A 22,037-nucleotide genomic window follows, 5' to 3' on the forward strand; every position below is an offset into this window, starting at 1 on the left:
GCATTAAGGATGAGGTTCACGGAGCCGAGGGAAGATGAGGGGGATTTCATTGTCAAAATCGCCCGAGCATGCTCGTTGAGAATGTGTGCGTCTCGTCTTCACACTCGCAATGCGTTGAGACAAAAAAAAGCCGCAAAAGGCTGCGTGCCTTTACAAACCGATGGTTCTCATGCGAAAAACAAGCCGCTCGCTCGCTCGCTCGTCTCCTCCGTGTGCAAACGCGAGAGTCCCCGTTGGCAGGCTCATGACGCCAGGCTCCGGAACCGGCCCGAGTGACGGGGCCGCAGCCAATGGCGAGTTGGTAAAGTTTTGAATCGGGACGCGAAGTGAGGAGGTGGGCCAATGACGCAGGAGGAGGGGGGCGGGAACCAGGGCGGCGGAGACTCGGCGGCGAGTGTTGGAAGTCTCCCCGGGAGCCGGGGGAGGGGGCAGAGGGCTGGGGCTGGGGCGAGGGATGGAGAAGGCGGCGGCGGCCACAAGGAAAGAGATGGACAAGGTCCTGGTCAGACTGATCGTTTTGCTGCCTCAGATCTTCCTGGTCAGACTGGCGGGGGTGCAAGCCCAGGTAAGCGGAAACAAAGCGCTGGCCTTTTAAATGTGTTTCCATTTAAAACACAAAACCCCTCAGCTGCGCCGTCTTCAATGGGTTCCGCTACATTGTAGCCTCCGCGGGCCTCGGGTTCACCGGAATTTGTTACATTTCCATCTCCCCCACCCCTCGCAATGCGTCAATCGATTATTTGTTGCAGAATTATGTTTTATTGAAATACACTTTGAATTTCCTTTAGTACTTTCGCTTTGGGTAAAGCACGCATTTTCCAGCAAAATGTATCAATGTTTGCACCAATATTGCACTTCTCTTCTTTCAATATGTTGCTCAAGTTTGCAGCGGTATGTGTTTTGTCCTTGATGGTGAGTTGTGGGGGGTTAATCTGTAACGTTTCAAAATCAGAAGGTTTTGTTTTTTTTTAGCCTTTGCTGTGTGTTCTGGGGTACCAAACAATCCAGTGACGTGCCATTGGAGTGCTCACTGTGTTTGGGGTTGATTGGGGTAAAGGTGGGGAGGGGGTAGCGTTCATCTCTTGCAGGAGATGCTAATTCGCTTGATGTCTGTTCTGGGAAATCAGGTGATTTTAAAGAACAGGGAAGTTCACCTGATGCTGCTCAACTTCACATCAATTGGCCACTCACCTCACTTGTGTTTTTATGAATTTGCTGCGTGCAAAATGGCTGCTGCATTATTACATTTTAAGGAATTCACTCACAGTATGCTAAGTATTTTTGCAATGGGAGTAATTGAATTGCTCTTCAAAGGGTTAATATTGGTGTTTGGTCTTTTTTTTGTGTGTGACTATTTGGTGAAATACAGGCCATTGTTTTCTAACCAATGTTAAGTGCAGTGTGGTAATAATGGGTCTGCTATCAGGAATCGGATTGGGAATAACTAGTTATAGTCTATTTAAATTAAACACATTGTCATTATTTAGGAATATCCTTAATATGCATGTACTAGATGGGGGAGGGTTAAAATAGTTTGTATTTCTTGCCTTGTGGCTGAAATGACAGACATAAGCCAAAGGTACTTCATGAAGTCTGTATACCTAAGGATTAATTGTGATACAAATTCCAGAATGTTGTCTCCCTGGCTTTGATGTAATTTAGTTAATTGTACTGTACTCAGATGTTCCCTCAAATATAGAAGTTTGCATTTTCAGGGCAATGAGTTGAATTTTCTTAGCAAAATTCCGTCTCCTTGCGTATCTTTTGTTACTTTATACCTGAAACCTAGCAAGTTTTTCTTTTGTATAATTGAGGTTCAACAAAGTTACTGACATTTTTGTCCTCACCAGAAGTTTTAACTGATTCTCTCAAACAATATGGTGAAAAGAAGGGGAAATTAGAGTGGGCTGTTCTGCTTTAAGTGCCAGCTTGTGGAATTGGCCAAATGGCAGCCTGTCATATTGTTATTTTCTTTCAATAAGCAAATTATTGAAGTTTGAGCAGCCAGGAAATAAACCATTTTTTTTTTGTGTGTCATACTCTAACCAGAGCCTCGGCAACCACTTTTCAAGTGGTTGTCTTGGTGGAAAGATTCTGTGAGGTCCCCCACGTCCTTCTCAGAACGCAGTTTTTTACTAGGCTGAGTTGCGAGCTCGACGCTCAACCCGGCGCGGATGGAAAGCGTGCCCAGGAGCGGCCTGACTGGGTTCGAACTCGGGAACCTTCGCTCCGGAGGCTGGCGCTGATGTCACTGCGCCACCAGCCGGCTATAAACCAATCACAAATTTATTTCAGATAATAGCATTTTAGGACGTGGTTTTCGAGTAATTAGTTACAGTAGTAAATTGGTTTATTATCATCTCATGCAATGAGTTACAGTAAAAAAAACATTGCTTTGCATGCCGTCCATGAAGGTAATTTCATTACACCAAGACACCAAAACTGCTGGAGAAACTCAGCCAGCCAGGGAGCACCTGTGGAGGGGAAGTAAACAGTTGACGTTTTGGGATGAGACCCTTCATCAGGACTGTTTATTCCCCTCCATAGATGGTGCGTGCCTTGCTGAGTTCCTCCAGCATTTTGTGTGTGTGTGATGTCCAGGTATCATGTGCTGGTGACTTCAATACAACTGTGCATTGAAGTATGACAAGGGAAAACAAAGTCGGCATCCAGAATGAAGCAATACAGTTACAGAGAAAGTGCAGGGCAGACAGTAAGGTTCAGGGTTGTAATGAGGTGGACTGTGAGGTCAAGGGTTCATTCATCTTATCAATCTGCAATAGCATGGTGGAACGTGCTTTCAAGCATTTGTATTTTATGACTAACGGCGGGTGGGGAGCGGAGGAGAAGAGAATATGTCTGGGGTGGGTCAGGTCTTTGATTTTGCTGGCTGCTTTACCGAGGCAGCAAGAAGTGTAGACAGAGTCCACAGAGGGGAGAGGCAGGCTTCTGCGAGCTGCTGAGATGTGTCCACAGCTCTGGAGTTCCTTGCAGTCACGGGCAGAGCAGCTGCTACACCAAGCTGTGATGTATCTGCATCGGGTGCTTTCTGTGCTGCATCATTTGAAAGTTGGTGAGGGTCAAAGGGGGCACACTGTCTTTCTTTAGTGTCTTGAATTAGAGATTCCTGCATGCTTTTTTGGCTATAACATTTACCCAGTGTAGGCTGTTGGTGATATTCACTCCTAATAACCTGACATTGAACCCTCAATCTCTGATGTAGACTGGGAGAGTCCAGTACCAGAGGACATGGTTTAAGAATAAGGGGTAGGTCATTTAGGACAGAGTTGAGGAGGAACTACTTCTCCCAGAGAGTTGTGGAGGTGTGGAACACGCTGCCTCAGAAGGCAGTGGAGGCCAATTCTCTGGATGCTTTCAAGAAGGAGCTAGATAGGTATCTTATGGATAGGGGAATCAAGGGTTATGGGGACAAGGCAGGAACCGGGTATTGATAGTAGATGATCAGCCACGATCTCAGAATGACGGTGCAGGCTCGAAGGGCCGAATGGTCTACTTCTGCACCTATTGTCTATTGAATGGGTTCCCTAGCCTCTTTCTCAAAGCAAGTGACGAGTTTTCCTTTATGATAATGTTGAGGGAAAGGTTATATGGGATGTGAGGAGTGTGATGCAGTTCCCAATGTTCTTCTCCACCGGAGGTTCCATTTGAATCATGTCTAAGATGGAACATATGTAGGACACGGAACATTACATTACAGGCCCTTTGGCCCACGATGTTATGCCGACCTTTTCACCTACTCTGAGATCAATCTAATCCAGGGGTCCCCAACCTGTTGTCCACAGACCCCTCGGCATAAAAAACGGTTGGGGACCCCTGATCTAGCCCTTCCCTCCTCCGTAACCCTGCATTTGTCTCTCATGTGATTGATGTTGTGAAAAGTCAACAAATTCATTTTTGTTGTTGTGGCGCTGCCAGGTTTCTTGGTGAATTAGTTGGACAGGGTGCAGGGGTGCTGTTTCCATCTAGTGGTTTCTGTGTTCCAGCACGTGGAGAAGTAATTGTTAGCTAGCAAAGCACTGTGGAGTTCCAGGTAATCACACAAAACAAAATAAGCTGTTCGAGAACGTGTTCCATTAATATCAGCCGATGGGACAAACCAATTTTCCTCCAGTCCTTGATCTGTGATTCTATTGGACTACAGAGGATTATATTGTAATAAAGAAGAAATGAGATGGGGTAGCATTTCTGGTTAAAGTGGAGATTAATGTAAATGTGTGAAGGGATAGGAGCCTGAATGAGGTAGAAATTGTTCGGTAAAACTAAGAGAGTAATCAAAGAGCAAAGAAACAGGAATTGTATACAGATCTCAGCATTGCGGTCATTAAATAGAAAAGCAAAGACTTTCACAATTAGGTACCCGGGGATCATCATGGGTGACTTTAATTGACATGAAGATTAGTGCAATAATATGGAGGGAGATTTCTGGAGTGTATAGGGAGTGATTGTTTAGGTTAATACATCAAGAAGCCAACTGTAGACCACACTATACAATACCAGGGTGCTGCAAGAAAGTCATGAATTAGCCATTGTGTTCGGCCCCTTGCAGGGAATGACCATCATATCACAGAATCGTTAAGCTAGAATGTGCCATAATGTGTTCTGAGTCTAGGGTCCTAAAGGAAACTGTAATGGTCTAATGTGAGAGTTGGCTCAAGTGTATTGGGGAATGTTTCTTGTGCCATTGATAGTAGATTGGCAAAGACAAATATATTTGGTGTGGTACTGTATGTAGCCCTTCGCACAATGCTTTACAGCACTGGCAAACAGCGATTCCTGCTGCTGTCGGTGAGGAGTTTCTGTTCTCCCCATGACCACGTGGGTGTCCACCAGGTGCTCCAGTTTCCTCCCACCTTCCAAAGGCGTGGGTTAGTAAGTTGTGGGCATGATCTGTTTACGCCGGAAGCACAGTGACGCTCGCAGGCTGCCCCAGCCCAATCGGGCCATGTTGGTCGTTGACACAAACGGTACGTTTCACTGTATGTTTGGAAATACATGTGACAAATAAAGCTACTTATCTAAGGAGCACATAGTCTAATCTTGAACAATTACTTGTTTTTTTTTCCCCTTGTGACAATACTAAAGGCTAAACAGATGAAGAAATATGTGGACAAAGCAGGAACAGAGTGGTGAATGTGGGCGTGAATATGGTTGTTGCCGTACTGAATGGTTGAGCACATCCTGGGTCTGTGTTGGTCATTGACACAAACAACATATTTCGCTGTATGATTCGAAGTTCATGTGACAAATAAAACTAATCTTTAAGCTTCCACAGCCAGCTGGGATAGAGAATGCCAACGATCCACACTCTCTGAGGGAAGAGATATCATTTCATCTCCATGTTAAATGGCTGAAACTATGTGCCTGGTCCCAGATTCTTTGCCGTGGAGTGGCATAGTTGGGCAGGCCAATGTTCATTTTGTAAGTTTTAACAGAATCTAATTCCATCATCTCATTAGCTTCTGGTGTGGCAAGCCCACCGTCCCTGGTTTGGCTGCCAAAGGAAGTAATTGAAGGGGGAATGCTAATTCGGACAGGTATACAGATGGGAAAAGTTTAAGGGGGATAAGGGGCCATATAGAGCCAGTGTCATGGACCAGCTGGGCTGAGGAGCCTATTCCTGTAATGTGTGACTGACTCATTGTTACAGTTCCTCAAAGGTACATCCTTCTTTGGGTAAGAAGATCAAAACCGCCCAGAGGCACTTTTAACAAGGCCCCTATAAATGCATTAAGATTTTACTGCTGATATCAAAACTTCTTGCAATAATGGGTAGTGTATATTAAGACATAGAGACTGAATTGGGCCATTTGCCCCATTGGGTCTGCTCCACCATTTGATCGGGGTCAATTTATTCCCCCTCGTCCCCATTTTTTTGCCTTCTCCCTATAACTTTTGATGCCTTTACTAATTAGAACCTATCAACCAGTGCTTAAACATACCCAGTGACTTTGATCCACAGCCGTCTGTGGCAATGAATTCACAGATTCACCACCCTCTGGCTAAAGAAATTCCACCTCATCTGTGTTCTAAAGGGATGTCCTTGTAGTCTGAGGCTGTGCCCCCTAGTCTGAGATTTCTCCATTATAGGAAACATCTTCCCATGCCCACCCTGTCTAGACCTTTCAATCTTGAAATTCCAGCATCTGCAGATTTCCTCATGTTAGGCCTTTCAATATTCTGTTGGTTTCAACGAGATCCCCCTTCATTCTTCTCAACTCGAGCGAATGCAAGTCCAGAGCCTTGAAATGTTGCTCAGGTTCAGATTGCTAGATAAACGCTGGCCTCACTACAGGCAATTGCAAGGAAGGAATTAAATTGATTTTTAACACCATAAGACACAAGAGCAGAATTAGGCCATTCGGTCTATCAAGTCTGCTCCACCATTAGGCCGAATTATTATTCCCTTCCACAATGACTTTTGCAGCTTAGCTGTCCTCTAGCTAAAGAAATTCCTCCTCAACTCTGTTCTAAAGGGACATCCTTGTATTCTGAGTCTGCACCCTCTTGTCCTAGACTCTCCACGTCCACCCTATCTAGGCCTTTTAATATTTGGTAAGTTTCAATGAGATTCTACCCTTACTCACACTCTCATTCTAAACTTCAGTGAGTACAGGCTCAGAACCATCAAACGCTCTCCTATTTGTGCAGCTGGAAGTCGCGTACAAGCACGCCATGATCACTACCTAATAAATAGTCTTGCAAAAGTAAGAGGTCACAAAAGAAAAGGAAGTTATCTTCCATCTGCCATGTTCTTACCCACTCATTCAACTTGTTACTGTCCCCTTTGATCCTCTTGCATCTTTTCTACACGAATGGCCCACCTGGTTTGGCATTGACAGCAAACCTAGAAGTAAGGTAGTTAATTCCCTCAGCCAGATCTTTGATTGTTGATTGTGAAGAGCTGACACCCAAGCACTCTCCTCACAGTACCCACTATTGACAGCCTACGAGCACTCTCCTCATGGTACCCCACTGTTAACAATCTACAAGCTCTCTCCTTGCAGTACCCCATTATTGATAGCCTACGAGCTCTCTCCTCACGGTACCCCACTGTTCACAGCCTACGAGCCCAAGAAGGAAGTGCTCTGATTTCTGTCCATTTTGGGTGAAGGATACAAGATCAGTGGTATTCATTTTGTATCATGAATTCGGTGTCTCACAAAGAGCTGAAATGCTATTTATTGTTCAAAGTAAATTTATTATTAAAGTACACGTGTGTCACCAATACTACACTGGAGATTCATTTTTGTGCAGACGTTCACAGTAGCACAAAGAAATACAATAGAGTCAATGATAAAGTACACATATTTAGACTGACAAGCAGTCAATGTGCAGTAGACAAAATGTGCAAATGAAAATAAATTATGGTAAATAAATAATATGGTCATTATTGTATCTTAAATATATCTGGTATCCAGTTTGTCCAAGCCCCCCAAAACAACATTGACTTGAACACCCAGTGTATTAGTTAGAATCAGAATTATTCCTGCTGACTTGCGTGGATTTGTTTGGAAGCAGCAGTACAATGCAAAGACATAAAAATCACTATAAATTACAAAGTAAGTCAATAGTGCAAGGGAAAAAGAGGTAGTGTTCTGGAACGTTCAGTAACTTGATGGTGAAGGAAGCTGATTCTGGATTGTTGAGTGTAGGTAATCAATTTAATATTCTGGAAATGGTGTTTCTAGGGGAGATGTGGATTTTTTTTCTCTTTCAGGGTGTAATATTAAAAATTTCATACCACAGTGTGATGGGGAAGTCGCATGACTCAAAACGGTCTGTATTTGTAACATCAAGGGGACATAATAGCTGCTTCTTAAGCCCTTTACCCAATTTCCCTCAGGATCAATAAAGTATGTCTACCTATCTATCTTATCTATTTATCTTTACCCCTACTGGGGCATAGTCTGGTACAGCAGCTTGGCAGAGTTCTCTGTCCACCTTCCTCTCCCAGGGATGAGGTGTTTGGAGCTTCTGTTGGTATTTCTGTAGCTCTAGGTTTTTACTCTTGCAGCCGGGCTTGTGAACGTCCTTGGTGGAGGTGGACGTAGCTTGGAGAAGTAGAGTTGTACCGGAGGGGGAGTAGGCCCTTTGGCCCGACTCATCCATGCTGACCAAATTGTCTCAGAACATTGCATAGAGATGTGGAGAACAGTGAGCCGCTTCATTTAGAGAGAAAGGAATAAGGTGGGTAATATTTGATATGAAGGATCATTTTGCACTTGAACTTAGGATGAGAAACATTTTAAATTAGGACAAAATGATAATTTACTTTATTGAAAAAACAGACAAGTAGTATAATAGCAAAACAGTAGTTCTATAGGTTTCTGAATGCTTAGGTTTCTAAGCTATGTCCACTTGATGTTACACATACAGAGTATTCTTGAGTTAATCATCTTCCCTGTCATACTGTGGTATGGAGTTTTTAAATTGTATTAAGTGGCATTCCCTGCTTCTGCTGCGATTCTTTAGTCAGTAAACACACATTCCCAGGATCTTGGGAATATTTCAGACGGATTACTTTGCACATGAGAAAAAATGATGACTTAAGTTGATATTATTTATGAGAGGGATGAAGAGAGACTTTACTATTAAGTATGTGTTTTGCTGCTTCGAAAAATGGAGAAATCTCATTGGAATATTCAGTTGCTGAGTGATGAGAATCAGACAACGATGGGAAAGGAATAATTTCTGCTGGTTCAGCGACTCGATTAAAATAGATGATTTGGGAAACTTTGTAATGGGTGGGGTTTTTGACATAATATGCTGTAATGGAAACTGCATCCATAATCTTTGAAAATAGGAAAGGGCATGATCAACAGATGTGGGGAAAGGGAAGTGAACTGGAATTGTGCAAACCTGGTTCAGATCTGGGGTTGAATGACCTTTAAAATTCTGTATAGATCTTCTGAGTTATTGTGTTAGGCCATTTGGCCCGTCGAGTCTGCTCTGCCATTCCGTCTTGGATGACTTATTATCCCTCTCAATCTCATTCTCCTGCCTTTTCTCCATAACCTTCAGCCCCCTTCTAATCAAGAGCCTATCAACCTACAGCAAAAATATACTCGATGACTTGACCGCCACAGAGATCTGTGATAATGAATTCCACAGATTCACCTACCCCTGGCAAAAGAAATTCCTCCTCATCTCTGCTGTCAGGGGATGTCCTTGTGTTCTGAAACTGTGTCCTCTGGTCTTAGACACCCCCACGACAGGAAATATCCTCTCCACGATAGGAAATATGCTCTCCACGTCCAGCATAAACTCAGGAAGTCTGCAGATGTTGGAAGTCCAAACCAAAACACACAAAATGCTGGAGGAACTCAGCAATTCAGGCGGCATCTGTAGTAAAGAGTAAACAGTTGACGTTTTGGGCCAAGACCCTTCTCCATGTTCACTCTATCTAGGCCAGGGGTTCCAGCCTGGTATCCACGGAGGGGAGGGAAGGGAGGGAACGTCGACTCAGACCATGAGAGGCCTGCGTCGGGCATTTTCATGCCTTACAAGGCGCAGATTGGAAGTCTATGTGGGGCGCCACTCCTCACACAGACTAGAGCAATGTGTGGTTAAGTGCCTTGCTCAAGGGCACAAACACGCTGCCACAGCTGAGGCTCAAACTAGCAACCTTGAGATAACTAGACGAACGCCCTAACCACTTGGCCACATGCCCAACACGGACCCCTTGGTTAATGGCAGGGGTCCATAGCAATAAAGGTTAGGAATCTCTAATCTAGTCTTTCAATATTCAGTAGGGTTCAAGTTTAATTGTCGTTCAACCATGCACATGCATACAGCTGAACAAAAGATCAATCCTTCAGGACTGAAGTGTTGCAAAGCTCAGTACATGCAGTCATGCGGAACAATTATGGTTACGGTCCAGCCGATACAGTCACAAAATAACATTAGCACAATTCGGAGTGGCGTGGCCTAAGTTTGATCACCCTCGTTCTCCTATACCCAACACTGCAGATGCTGGCCATCTGAGCTGTAACACTGAACTGGGAGGACTCAGTAGGTCTGGCAGTATCAGTGGAACAAGGAAATGGTTAATCTGGAGACACGAGATTGCAAACGCTGGAATCTAGATACAGGATCTCAACCTGAATTTCACCAATCCCTTTGCTTCCGCAGGTGCTGCTTGACAGGCTGAGTTCTCTTGGAAGACTGGCTTTGTTTTTGAAGCTATTAGTGTTTCAGGTTGATAAAATGGTATTAGAACAAAGCAAGTCACACTGAAGATGAAACGCAATTATGTAAGTAAACAAGGCAGTGGATTTGCATGAAGAATCCTTATACTAACAATAATTTGGAAGAGCAATCCAATTTAAGAAGGACATGATGGGCAGATACTTCATGCAAATGATGGTGGGTGTTTTGAAAGAGTATCTAGAAATAGTGGTTGAGCTGGGTACATTAGCGTCTTTAGTGAATGAGACAGCCACCTTGGCAACATTTAAAAGCCATGTAGATAAATACAAGGATAGGAGAAGTTTAAAAGAGCTAAAGGCCAGGCACAAGCAGATGGGATGAACTCATTTGGCAATTAGGGTTGCCAACTGTTCCGTATTAGCTGGGACATCCCGTATATTGGGCTAAATTGGTTTGTCCCATATGGGACCGCTCTTGTCCCGTATTCCCCCCACTAAGGTAGAGTGTTCTTGTGAAACCGTTCGTAAGCCGGAATGGCGTAAAGCGAAGAAGCAATTACTATTAATTTATATGGGAAAAATTTTTGAGCGTTCCCAGACCCAAAAACTAACCTACCAAATAGCACATAAAACCTAAAATAACGCTAACTTACAGTAAAAGCAGGAATTATATGACAGATACACAGCCTATATAAAGTAGAAATAATGTATGTACAGTGTAGTTTCACTTACCAGAATCGGGAAGGTTAAGCCAAAACCCATTTGTAGAAAAAAATCGGCACGTACGCACATGTCACGCATGCGTACACAGGTGCCCGCGCAAGGCCTCATGGTGGTGGTAGTCTTTCTGAGGAGAACACAAGTGTCCGGTATTTGACTGCTACTTTTGTCCCTTATTGGAAGTGAGAAAGTTGGCAACCCTATCAACAATACAGTCAGCGTGGATGAGACAGGCCGAAAAGCCTGTACCCATGTTTGTTTGACTCTTGACTCTAAATTTCTTGGGGCCTCATTAGGAGGGGAAATACAGACACAATGTGTTGAGGGGTAGAATAAGGTATAACAATAACAATGCAGAATAAAGTGTAAAAGTTACCAAAAAGTACAGTGCACATAAACAGTAAAGTTCACCATCATAATGCGGTAGGTTGTGAGGCTAAGAATCGATCTTATTGTAGAAGAGGTCAACATTCCAGAGTCTGATAACAGCAGGATAGAAACTGTCTTTGAACCTGGTGGTACATGCTTTCAGGCCTTTGTATCTCTGTCTGATCAGAGAGGGGAGAAGAGAGACTGCCTGGAGTGGATGGGGGTCTTTGATGATGCTGGCTGCTTTACTATGGAGCACAGATGGAGTCCGTGGAGGGGAGGCAGATTTCTGTGATGTGCTGAGCTTTGTTCACAACTCGCTGCAGTTTTTTGAAGTCACGTGTTGTAGGTACATTGTCCAGTGTGGCGCTAGACACGGCCCAGCACAATCCATTTTCAACCTGTGATCTGTACTTTTGGCCAGTTACAGCCACAGCAGTGACGTAATCGGCTGAGGCATGTCATCACCAGCGAAGGATCAAATCTGCAAAGATGCTTCTTCTGAAATCATCCAGCTGAGCCTTGAAGGAGTGACGATGTGCACTCCATTGAGCAAGGAATTAGATTCAGCAGTAATGGGCTCCACCAACTTCATTTACAGCAATAGGAACCGAAATAGGAGCATAAACATATGATTCTGCAGATGCTGAAAATCCAGGGCAGCAAACACAAAATGCTGGAGAAACTCAGCAGGTCAGGCAGCATCTATGGGGAAGAATAAACAGTTGACGTTTCAGGCCAAGGCCCTTCATCAGAACTCAGTAGAAGCTGCTGTAGGGTTTTACGGTCCTTCAGCCCTTCTCCACCAGTCAGTACATTCAAGGTCAAACTCCATCAGTGCCACTAGTCCTCCTCAAATAAGGAGACTGTTGGATTAGAATGTAAAATTGTTACTTCCCTTGCAGTTTAACCTTTACTATGCTTGCTTGTACTTTTAGTAAATGTCATTTATAGTTCTATATATAGGTAATTCTTTAGTGAATTCTCCAGTAATTGTAGCTGTTTGTGTATTTTTCAAGAAGCTTCAGTTTTTCCCAGCAGGCATCACGCTGAACATGGTGTCACGCTGTGTTGGCACCAGAATGTGTGGCGACACTTACGGGCTGCCCCCAGCACATCCTTGGGTTATGTTGGCTGTTAATGCAAACAACACAGATCACTGCATGTTTCAGTGTACATGTGATAAATAAATGAATCTAATCTGGCTATTCTGTAGGTTAATTATTAACACTGGAATATTGTTACTTTGGAGTTTTTTTTGTATACAATGGCCACGATTTATTCGGTTTTCCTCATTTATTCATTCTCTGCTCCTGGAATACTCAGTAATTAACAGGTGTTAGTAACAAGATTTATGCCTCACTCAACACACATCAAAGTTGCTGGTGAACGCAGCAGGCCAGGCAGCATCTCTAGGAAGAGGTACAGTCAACGTTTCAGGCCGAGACCCTTCGTCAGGACAGGATTGTGCTGGGCCGTGTCTAGCGCCACACTGGACAATGTACCTACAGCACGTGACTTCAAGAAACTGCAGCGAGTTGTGAACAAAGCTCAGCACATCACAGAAATCTGCCTCCCCTCCACGGACTCCATCTGTGCTCCCTGGTCTTGGCCCGAAACGTCGACTGTACCTCTTCCTAGAGATGCTGCCTGGCCTGCTGCATTCACCAGCAACTTTGATGTGTGTTGCTTGAATTTCCAGCTTCTGCAGAATTCTTCTTGTTTACGTTTTTATGCCTCACTCTTGACTTCCGAACCTCTCACTCTCAAGATCACCTGGGTCCAACAAGACCAAGACTGTGCACAGAGCTGCACGTGTGGCCTCACAAGCACACCCTACAGTCGAGTTAGTTGTGGCCATTGGTTTTAAGAGGCTAAGTTGGGAAAATTAATGCAGAGTAGAACTTTTTATATGCTGACTTCATCCTAGTGAATTGTCAAAATGGTATGGCAGGCCTACTCATCTGTTCTCTTCACCACCCCCCCACTGTCCTCGATCTGCCTATCACCTCTCTCTGGTTTCTGTTTATTCCACAGTCAACTGCCCTCTCCTATCAGGTTCCACCTCCTTCAGCCCTTTACCTCTTCCACCTAGCTTCTCACACCACCACCTTCCCCTTCACCTGGTCTCACCTATCAGATGCCAGCCTGTATGCCTTCCCCTCCCCATATCTTAGTCTGGTGATGGTTGTATAGATGCTGCCTGACTGTTGAGTTCCTCCGGCATTTTGAGTGCATTGTTCTTGTTTAAGTTAAGATCATTGTATCTCGCCTTCAGTGTTTTGTATAAACAGTACTGTTCGGGCTAGGAGAACTCCATTAGTTTGTCCAGTCATCCATCAAAGTTACTGGGTCGTATCTGATTCAAGAACTGGTTCTCTATATGACAAAACTTTTTCAATCTGGGTTCTGCACTAACCCAATACTTCCTGTCTATGCATCAAAAATTTGCTTAGATCTCAAAAGTTCAAAACAAATTCAAGAGGATATTTATTTATTTATTGTCAAAGTACATATGTCACCATACACAACCCTGAGATTCATTTTCCTGTGGGCATACTCAATAAATCCATCCAGTAATAACCATAACAAAATCAATGGAAATCAACATTAACTTTGGCGTTCAACCACTGTGTAAAAGATGACACTGTGCAAGTACAAAAAGAAAGAAATAATAATAAATAAACAATAAATATCAAGATCACAACAACCTTAAAAGTGACCCTATAGTCTGTGGAACCATTTCACTGTTGGGGCAAGTGAAGCTGAGGTTGGTTCAAGAGCTGATGGTTAAGGGGTAATAACTGTTCCTGAACCTGGTGGTGAGAGTCTTAAGGCTCCTGTACCAACTTACTGAAAGTAGAAGTGAAGAGGGAGTAGTATATCCGGGCTGGTGGAGGGGTCCCTGATGATGGATGCTGCTTTCCTGCGACAGTGTTTCATGTAGATGTGCTCAATGATTGGTAGAACTTTACCCATGATGAACTGGCCGTATCCACTACTTTTTGGAGGATTTTCTGTTCTGTTGGTGTTTCCATACCAGGCTGTGATGCAGCCAGCCAACAAAATCCCCACCACATATTTATGCACAGTAATTTTGTCAATGTTTTAGATGTCAGGGCGATCTTCACAAACTCTAGGAAGTAGAGGCACTGGCATGCTTTCTCTGTAATTGCATGTATGTGCTTGGCCCAGGAGGACCCTCCAAAACAATAACACTGAGGAGTTTAAAGTTGCTGACCCTCTCCACCTCTGATCCTCTGATGTGGACTGCGTCTTGGACCTCTGGTTTTCTTCTGAAGTCAATAATCAGCTCCTTGGTCTTTCTGGCATTGTGTAAGAGATTGTTGTTATGACACCACTCAGCCTCCCTCCTGTATGATGATTCATCACCACCTTTGATTCGATCTACAACAATGGTGTTATCAGCAAGCTTGAATATGGCATTGGAGCTGTGCTTAGCCACACAGTCATTAGTGTAAAGCGATTAGAGCAGGGAGCAAGGCACAGAGCCCTGTGCTCCTGTGCTGAGAGAGATTGTGGAGGAGATGTTGCCAATCCAAACTGTTTGGGGTCTGTAAGTGAGGAAATACAAAATATCTCAAATGTATTCTTGCAGAGCAAATTATTTTTTAATGTACCCTTGTTTACAGTGTATCAATTTATCTTTTTTAAATGCCAGAATTTCCTATTTCTTTGGACATCCATGTTGAAGGAATCCTGTGTTGATAAAAGATCTTGCTATATAAGCAAACTCTTCCTTAAGATATCAGCCCGGTATTCAATCTTCATTCTGTTGGTGGACTGATACAATGCAGACTGTCTTTTTAGTTCATATTGTTGCGACAATCCATGCAAGCTCACCAAATCTTTATTCCAATAATTCTTTTGCCCTTCTGCAACGCCGTACTCCATCTATTCTCTGACAAAGCTGGATTCCTTGACTATGAAGTTAGCTCAAAACCTTAGCTGCACGTTCGGGCATTTGACTTATTTGCCAGACACGACAGCGTAGTACTTAGCATGATGCTGTACAGCGCCGGTGATTGGAAGGTCGAGTTTAATTCCCACAGCTGTCTCTAAAGGGTTTGTACGTTCTTGGTCACAGTTAGATAGAGCCGTAAAGAAAGCTTTTGGCACATTGGCCTTCATAATCGTTTTCAGCACAGGAGTTGGGACGTCATGCTGAAGTTGTATAGGACCATGAGAGATGGGAGCAGAATTAGGCCATTGACATTGGTGAGGTCTAACTTGGAGTAATGTGTGCAGTTCTGGTTAACTATCTGCAGGAAAGATGTCAATAAGATTGAAAGAGTGCATTATTGAATATTGGGTGGTTAATGTTCTTGACTGCTGTCTACTACCCAACCCCTCTCTATTCAAAGTTGCTTGCAAAATTAAACTCTCTTTTCGTTCCTTTTCCATTTCATTTCATGAAGATAGTAAATTTCAGCCCCCCCCCCGCCCCACGATCCCCCTATGGATCTTCACTGGAATCAGTTTCCAATCTTTAACTTTGCTGTGATTTATTATTGCCTAAACGTAATTTACGCATCACCCCTCCATGTGATTATATGAGTGTTAGTCCATGAATTGAACTTTGATAAACTTCTATGGATGCACAATGCCAAGTGCCGTGACTGGTTGCATCAAGGCCTGGTATGGAAACACCAATGAATGGAAAATCCTACAAAAAGTAGTGGATACAGCCCAGTCCCCTTCAGGACAGCCCTCCCACCACTGAGCATGTCTACAAGGAGTACTGCAACAAGAAGGCGTTGCTGGGGTAGTGATTGAGGCTGCTATATTGGAGACATTTAAGAGACTTTTACACAGCACATGGATGAAAGATAGAGGGTTATGTGAGAGGGAAGAGTAAGATTGATTGTGGAGTTGGTTAATGGGTTGGCACAACATTGTGGGCCGAGGGGCTTGTACTGTGCTGTATGGTTTATGGTCTTATTACATAGATGGTCCCTGTTCGTGTATTCTTGAAATGTAACTGGACAACCCAGGGGCTTTGAATCTCATGTTTAATGCTGTTAGCTGCTTGCGATAATATAAACTGATGTTGGAAGTGACATGGGGAGGCTGCAGATTGAACTCCGGGAGTGTAATTTGAACAGAACACAATGTGTTATTAACCAGCAATGCTGCTCCAACAAGATTGATTTAAAATGTTGACCCCCCCACCCCCAATCTGCCATTACCGGGGTACAAAATGTACCTTGTTTACAAATCTTCCTTCCTCTTTCCATTCCCTGTCACAAAAAAAAAGCTGATAAGGTTATTTCTACTCTTCTGACTCATTTGACTGCTCCCAAGATTCTCCTTCCCGCCCCCCCACCACCCCCCACCCCCACTGAATTTACTGACTCTTGCGGTTCCACAGATGTCTGAACCTGGGCAGTGACAGGAACTGCTTCAGTATAAATCTCATTGCAAACAGCCAAAACCGAGGGTTCCTGTCTAGTGATCAGCTGTAGGAACACTGGGCTAATGCATTTTGTTTACCTGTGTTTATTTTACTGGTCTCACATCAGATGCAATGGGCAACCAACATGCTGCCGTGTTCTTTTGAGTGTAAATGAACAAAGTCAGCACAGACACCTGATACAGATAATGGATTGCTTTCCTACAATGCTTTCCAAGACTGCATCCTCCAAATCTTCATTTCTTTGTAACATTTCAGATGATTATCAATACCTTAAAATTCTTTGACGTTCCTAACTTGTAGTGAAATTGTTTAATTTTCACACTGGCAGTTTTTGGCATTTCCAAGCCTGAATGCTTAAAACCACAGTGAACAGAACAATTCTAAATGGTGTTACTTCAATCACAAACAAGAGAAAATCTGCTGAGTTCCTCCAGCATTTTATGTGTTAAAGTGTGTTACTGCTTATTTCTCACCAACTATCAGTGACTTTCGAGCACAAGCATTTGCAAATGATGCTATTTTAAAAGCTGTTTGCTCTAAGCACTATGTAGTGTCTAATGTCCACACAAGTTCAATCAAGTGACAGTAGTGAGAAACCATTCAACAGCAGTCTCCAGTCCTAATTAAGCAGCATATTGTCCCAAGTAAACAAAGGGGATCCTTGCTATTTTCTTAATTAGTGTTTGTTCTTTGCTGTGTACATACATCTACTGATGCTTCTGGACACATCTTCAGTGATGTTCCTGGAATCATCGGGTGTTTAGATAGATAGATACATAGATATACGTTATTAATCCGGAGGGAAATTTGGTTTTGTTACAGCCGCACCAACCAAGAATAGAGCGTAAATATAGCAATACAAAAAACCCCAACAGTCAAACAACAAAATGCAAAGTCCAGGACCAGTTTATTGGCTCAGGGTGTCTGATCCTCCACGGGTCGAGCTGCACGTTCAATGGCCACAGGCAGGAACGACCTCCCTGTGTCAGTGTTGTATCTCGGTGGAATGTGGCCGAAGTCCATCAGTAAAAAGTCTTTCAACATCATACAGCCTCCTCCAGGTGACCCAGCCGGGGCTGATCAGACCCCAGCTTGTGTCCAGATGGCTACCTACTTATAACTCCATGGCTCCCCTCTTTTGAGCCACAGCCATCTTGAGGCCCTCTCTGCCGCATCGGTGGTACTGCGGATGGCTCTCCTCTTCCTCTCTCCCTTGATGCCCAAAATGCTGAAGGCTCTAACTAAAGAACGGTTAAGAGTTGTCCCAAATAGGCGGCTGTTCAGATGGACCAATTAATCGGAATCCATTACAGTTATATTTATTGTGTTTTTTTATTATTATTGTGTTCTTTATCTTAGTGTGTCTTTTATATGGTGCATTGGATCTGAAGTAATAATTATTTCATTCCCCTTTACACTTGCGTTCTGGAAATGACATTGAGCAGTCTTGAATCACAGGTTCAGCTGGGGTGTGGTGCACACATGAAACCGGTAGTCAGGTTGCGTGAGGCGGCTGAGTGATCTCCAGTGGTGGGGCTCAACGCAAGTGGGAACGCCGTGCTGTCTGATCGAGGTGGAAAACATTGGGAAGTGCAGCAGGCTGGATTGTGCTGCTGCAATGCTAAGCATGTAATTTAGTACATGTCTTGAGTTCAGAAGTGAGGAAAAGGCTGGAACCCATCATTACGGAAGTGGTGATGCAGCGCATAGAAAATAATAGGATTGCGTAGAGCCAACATGGATTTGTGAAAGAGAAATCATGTTAGACAGAACTGTTAATTTTTTTTGAGGTTGCTGCCAGCAGAATCAAATTTATTATCAACACACATAACAGTTGCTGGTGAACGCAGCAGGCCAGGCAGCATGTATTGGAAGAGGTACGGTCGACGTTTCGGGCCGAGACCCTTCGCCAGTCCTGACGAAGGGTCTTGGCCCGAAACGTTGACTGTGCCTCTTCCAATAGATGCTGCCTGGCCTGCTGCGTTCACCAGCAATTTTTATGTGTGTTGCTTGAAATTCCAGCATCTGCAGAATTCCTCGTGTTTGCAGATTTATTATCACCAACTTCTATGATGTGGGATTTGTTGTTTGGTGGCTGCAGTGTGGTCCAAAGTTACAAAGTCTGCCAGAACATATAGAAATAGAAGGACGGCGCGGTGCCCGAGCGGTTAGCGCGGCACTTTACTCCGCCAGTGATCAGCAATTGGAGTTTAGCTCCCGCTGCTGTCTGTAAGGAGTTCTTGTGTTCTCCTCGTGATGGTAGGGTTTCCCCTCGCATTCCAAAAACATTATAGGTTATGGTTAGTAAATTGTGGCCATGCTCTGTTGGTACTAGAAAGGTGGCCTCACTTACGGGCTGCCCCAGCATATCCTCAGACAGTGTTGGTTGTGGACACAAAGGATATGTTTCACTCTTAAAGTTTGATGAATAAAGTGAATCTTTAATCACTCAGCCCCTCAAAGCTTCTCTGCTGTTCAACGGTTGATTTTTCTCCAGGTCCCAATGGCTTCTGTGCTAGTTCCCTAATCTACTAAAAATTTATCCACCTTCATGTGAAATACTTATAATGATCTAACTTCCTCCACTGTTCCGGGGCAGAGAGTTCCAGAGGCCCACTGCTGTTTGTGAAAAGAAAATTCTTAGTCTTTCTGAGCCAAGTGGCTGGCCCCCTCCGGAGTAGAAGAGGGAAAGCTGACTAAACCTTTGATAGAGCATCACACAAAAATCATAAAATTAGAGCCCGATATCGGGAGATAATATAGCGGCATGGATATTTCCCCCAATATCGTCCCGATTTGGAGGGGCCAAAAGAGCTGCAGAGGGCTGCTAACTCCACCATGGGTAGAAGCCTCCCCACCATAAAGGACATCTCCAAAAGGTGTTGCCTTGAAAAGATACATCTGTCAGTAAGGATTCTCACCACCCAGGGCATGTCCCCTTCTCCTACCAGAGGGAGGAGGTACAGGAGCCTGAAGAGACACACACTCAGTGTTTAGGTGCAGTGAGACCATAAACAAACAAACACATCTCACTCTCACCCTCTATATATTTCTTATTGTCATCAATAGTTTTTTTTTACATTGTACTGCTGAAACAAAGCAACAACTTTCATGATATATTAGTGATAGTAAACCTGATTCTGGTAATTGGATATTGAACGGTAACCAGATAGTAGGGGTTAAATAAGTGATTTTTTTGATTGGGAGCCACAGATGTTCACAAGTTGTCTCAATGTTTGTGTGAGATTACTTCCAGCTTTGCAGAATGGCCGTGCAGGCGGTGAGGTGGGTTAAGAGTTAAGGATTCAAAATGGCGCTGGTGATATATGATAATGGTTTGCAGGCAGTTCACAAAACTCTGATGTTCTCAGTATTAGACCATAAAACACAGGATGAGAATTAGGCCATACAGCCCGTCGAGTCTGTTCTCCATTCCATCAGAGCTGATTTATTATCCCTCTCAGCCCTATTCTTCTGTCTACTCCCAAAGGCTTTGATACTCTTATTAATCAAGAGCCTAACAAACTCCACTTCAAATGTACCCAGTGATTTTACTTCCACAGCCGTCTGTGGCAAAGAATTCCACAGATTCACCACCCTCTGGCTAAAGAACTTTTTCCTCATCTCTATTCTGAAAGGATATCCTTCTGTTCTGAGGCTGTGTCCTCAGGCACTAGACTTCCCAACTATAGGAAACATCCTCTCTACATCCACTCTATCTAGCCATTTCAATATTTGATATGTTTCAATGAGATACCCTCATTCTTCTAAATCCCAGTAAGTACCGGTCCAGAGGCATCAAACACTCCTTGTACATTAACCCATTCATTCAGATAATTTTCATGGGCCACCTCTGGACCTTCACCAATACCAGCACACCCTTTCTCAGATTCGAGGACTAAAATTGCTCACAATGCTCCAAATACAGTTTGACGAATACCTTACAAAACCTCAGCATTACTTCCTTGCTTTTTATATTCTAGTCCTCTCAGAAAGAATGCTAACGTTGCATTTGCCTTCTCTGCCCCTGACTGAACCTGCAAGTTAACCTTTAGGGAATCCTACCTAAGGACTCTTTAAGTCCTTTTGCACCTCTGATTTCTGAGTTTGTCCTGTTTTAGAAAATAGTACACACCTTTATTCCTTCTACCAAAGTGCGTGACCGTACCCTTTCTGACACTGTATTTCATCTGCCATTTCTTTGCCCATTTTCCTAGTCCAGCTAAGTCCTTCTGTAGATTCCCTGAAATTCCCTTCCCAGCGGGTATTGAAATGGCTCCTTGACCACAAGGACCTCGCTGGTTAATGAAGGCAGCTCACTTCCATTAACAAGATTAATTATTGAAAAAAAATTGGCTGTAGCTGCACTGTCTGCATCTCATTAATAAATTTATAGGTTTACAGCTCAACCTTTCCAATCTATTCATTTTCTGACCGGCTAACTCAGAACAGCAGTCTTCCCATATCCTTAACCCCAGGAGGTGTATAAGAGAAGAGGCATAGCTAGTGGACAGCTGGAACCTTCTCCCCAGGGTGGGAATGGCTAATATCAGATGGGATAAATTTAATGTGATTGGAGGGAACTACAGAGGTAGGTATTTTTTTAAAGAGTGGCGAGTGTATGGAATGCACTGTTATAGGTGGAGGTAGAGGCATATACATTATGAACATTTAAGAGACTCTTAGGCATAAGAATGAAAATATGCTTGTTTTTGTGGGAGGGAATGGTTTGATTGATCTTGGAGTAGGTAAAGGGTCAGCACAATGTTTTGGACAGAATGGCCTATACTGTTCTATGTTCTAAGATTAAGGTTTGTTTTATTTGTCACATATACATCAAAACATTGAAATATATAGTGAAATGCATTGGTTTGTGTCAATGACCAACACAGTCTGAATGGGTGCTGGGGGCAGCCCACAAGTGTTGTCACACTTTCAATGCCAGTATAGCATGCCCACAACTTACTAACCCTAACTCGTACGTCCTTGGAATGTTGAAGGAACCCGGAGCACCCAGAAGAAACCTATGAGGCCATAGGAAGAATTTACAAAGTTCTCACTGGGAACTGAACCCTGATCTTACAGTTGGCATGATAAAACATTGCACTAACCACTACACTACTGTGCAGCCCTTAGAAATCTTTGTGTTTCTGTAAAATAGTAAGGACAGAGGGTGAAATGCCTTTAAATATCCTCATGCTCAGAGGTTATCTGCATCACTGACAATTAGGCATTAACTTGGCTTGTCTCATCAGGCCGATAGCTCAAGGACTGACTATAGTGAATTCTGTAATTAAAACTTATGAGTCAGAGGGGTTCACCAGAGATCATTAACTTGCTCA

General features: G+C 43.6%; 1 protein-coding gene across 2 annotated transcripts in view; it reads left to right on the forward strand.

Moving 5' to 3' along the window:
• The first annotated feature begins 383 nt into the window (after nucleotides 1-383).
• The window catches only part of wbp1la (WW domain binding protein 1-like a), a 129,065-nt gene continuing 107,411 nt past the window's right edge, over nucleotides 384-22,037 (forward strand). Inside the window, exon 1 of one of the 2 annotated variants that reach the window (XM_063071290.1) lies at nucleotides 384-565. In XM_063071290.1, the coding sequence (XP_062927360.1) occupies nucleotides 455-565 (111 nt within the window). In that variant the 5' untranslated portion in view covers nucleotides 384-454. The remainder of the gene's footprint in view (nucleotides 566-22,037) is intronic. The other variant, XM_063071292.1, reaches the window with a different exon arrangement.

This window comes from Mobula hypostoma, chromosome 19, assembly GCF_963921235.1.
Source record: "Mobula hypostoma chromosome 19, sMobHyp1.1, whole genome shotgun sequence".
Lineage (NCBI taxonomy): Eukaryota > Metazoa > Chordata > Chondrichthyes > Myliobatiformes > Myliobatidae > Mobula > Mobula hypostoma.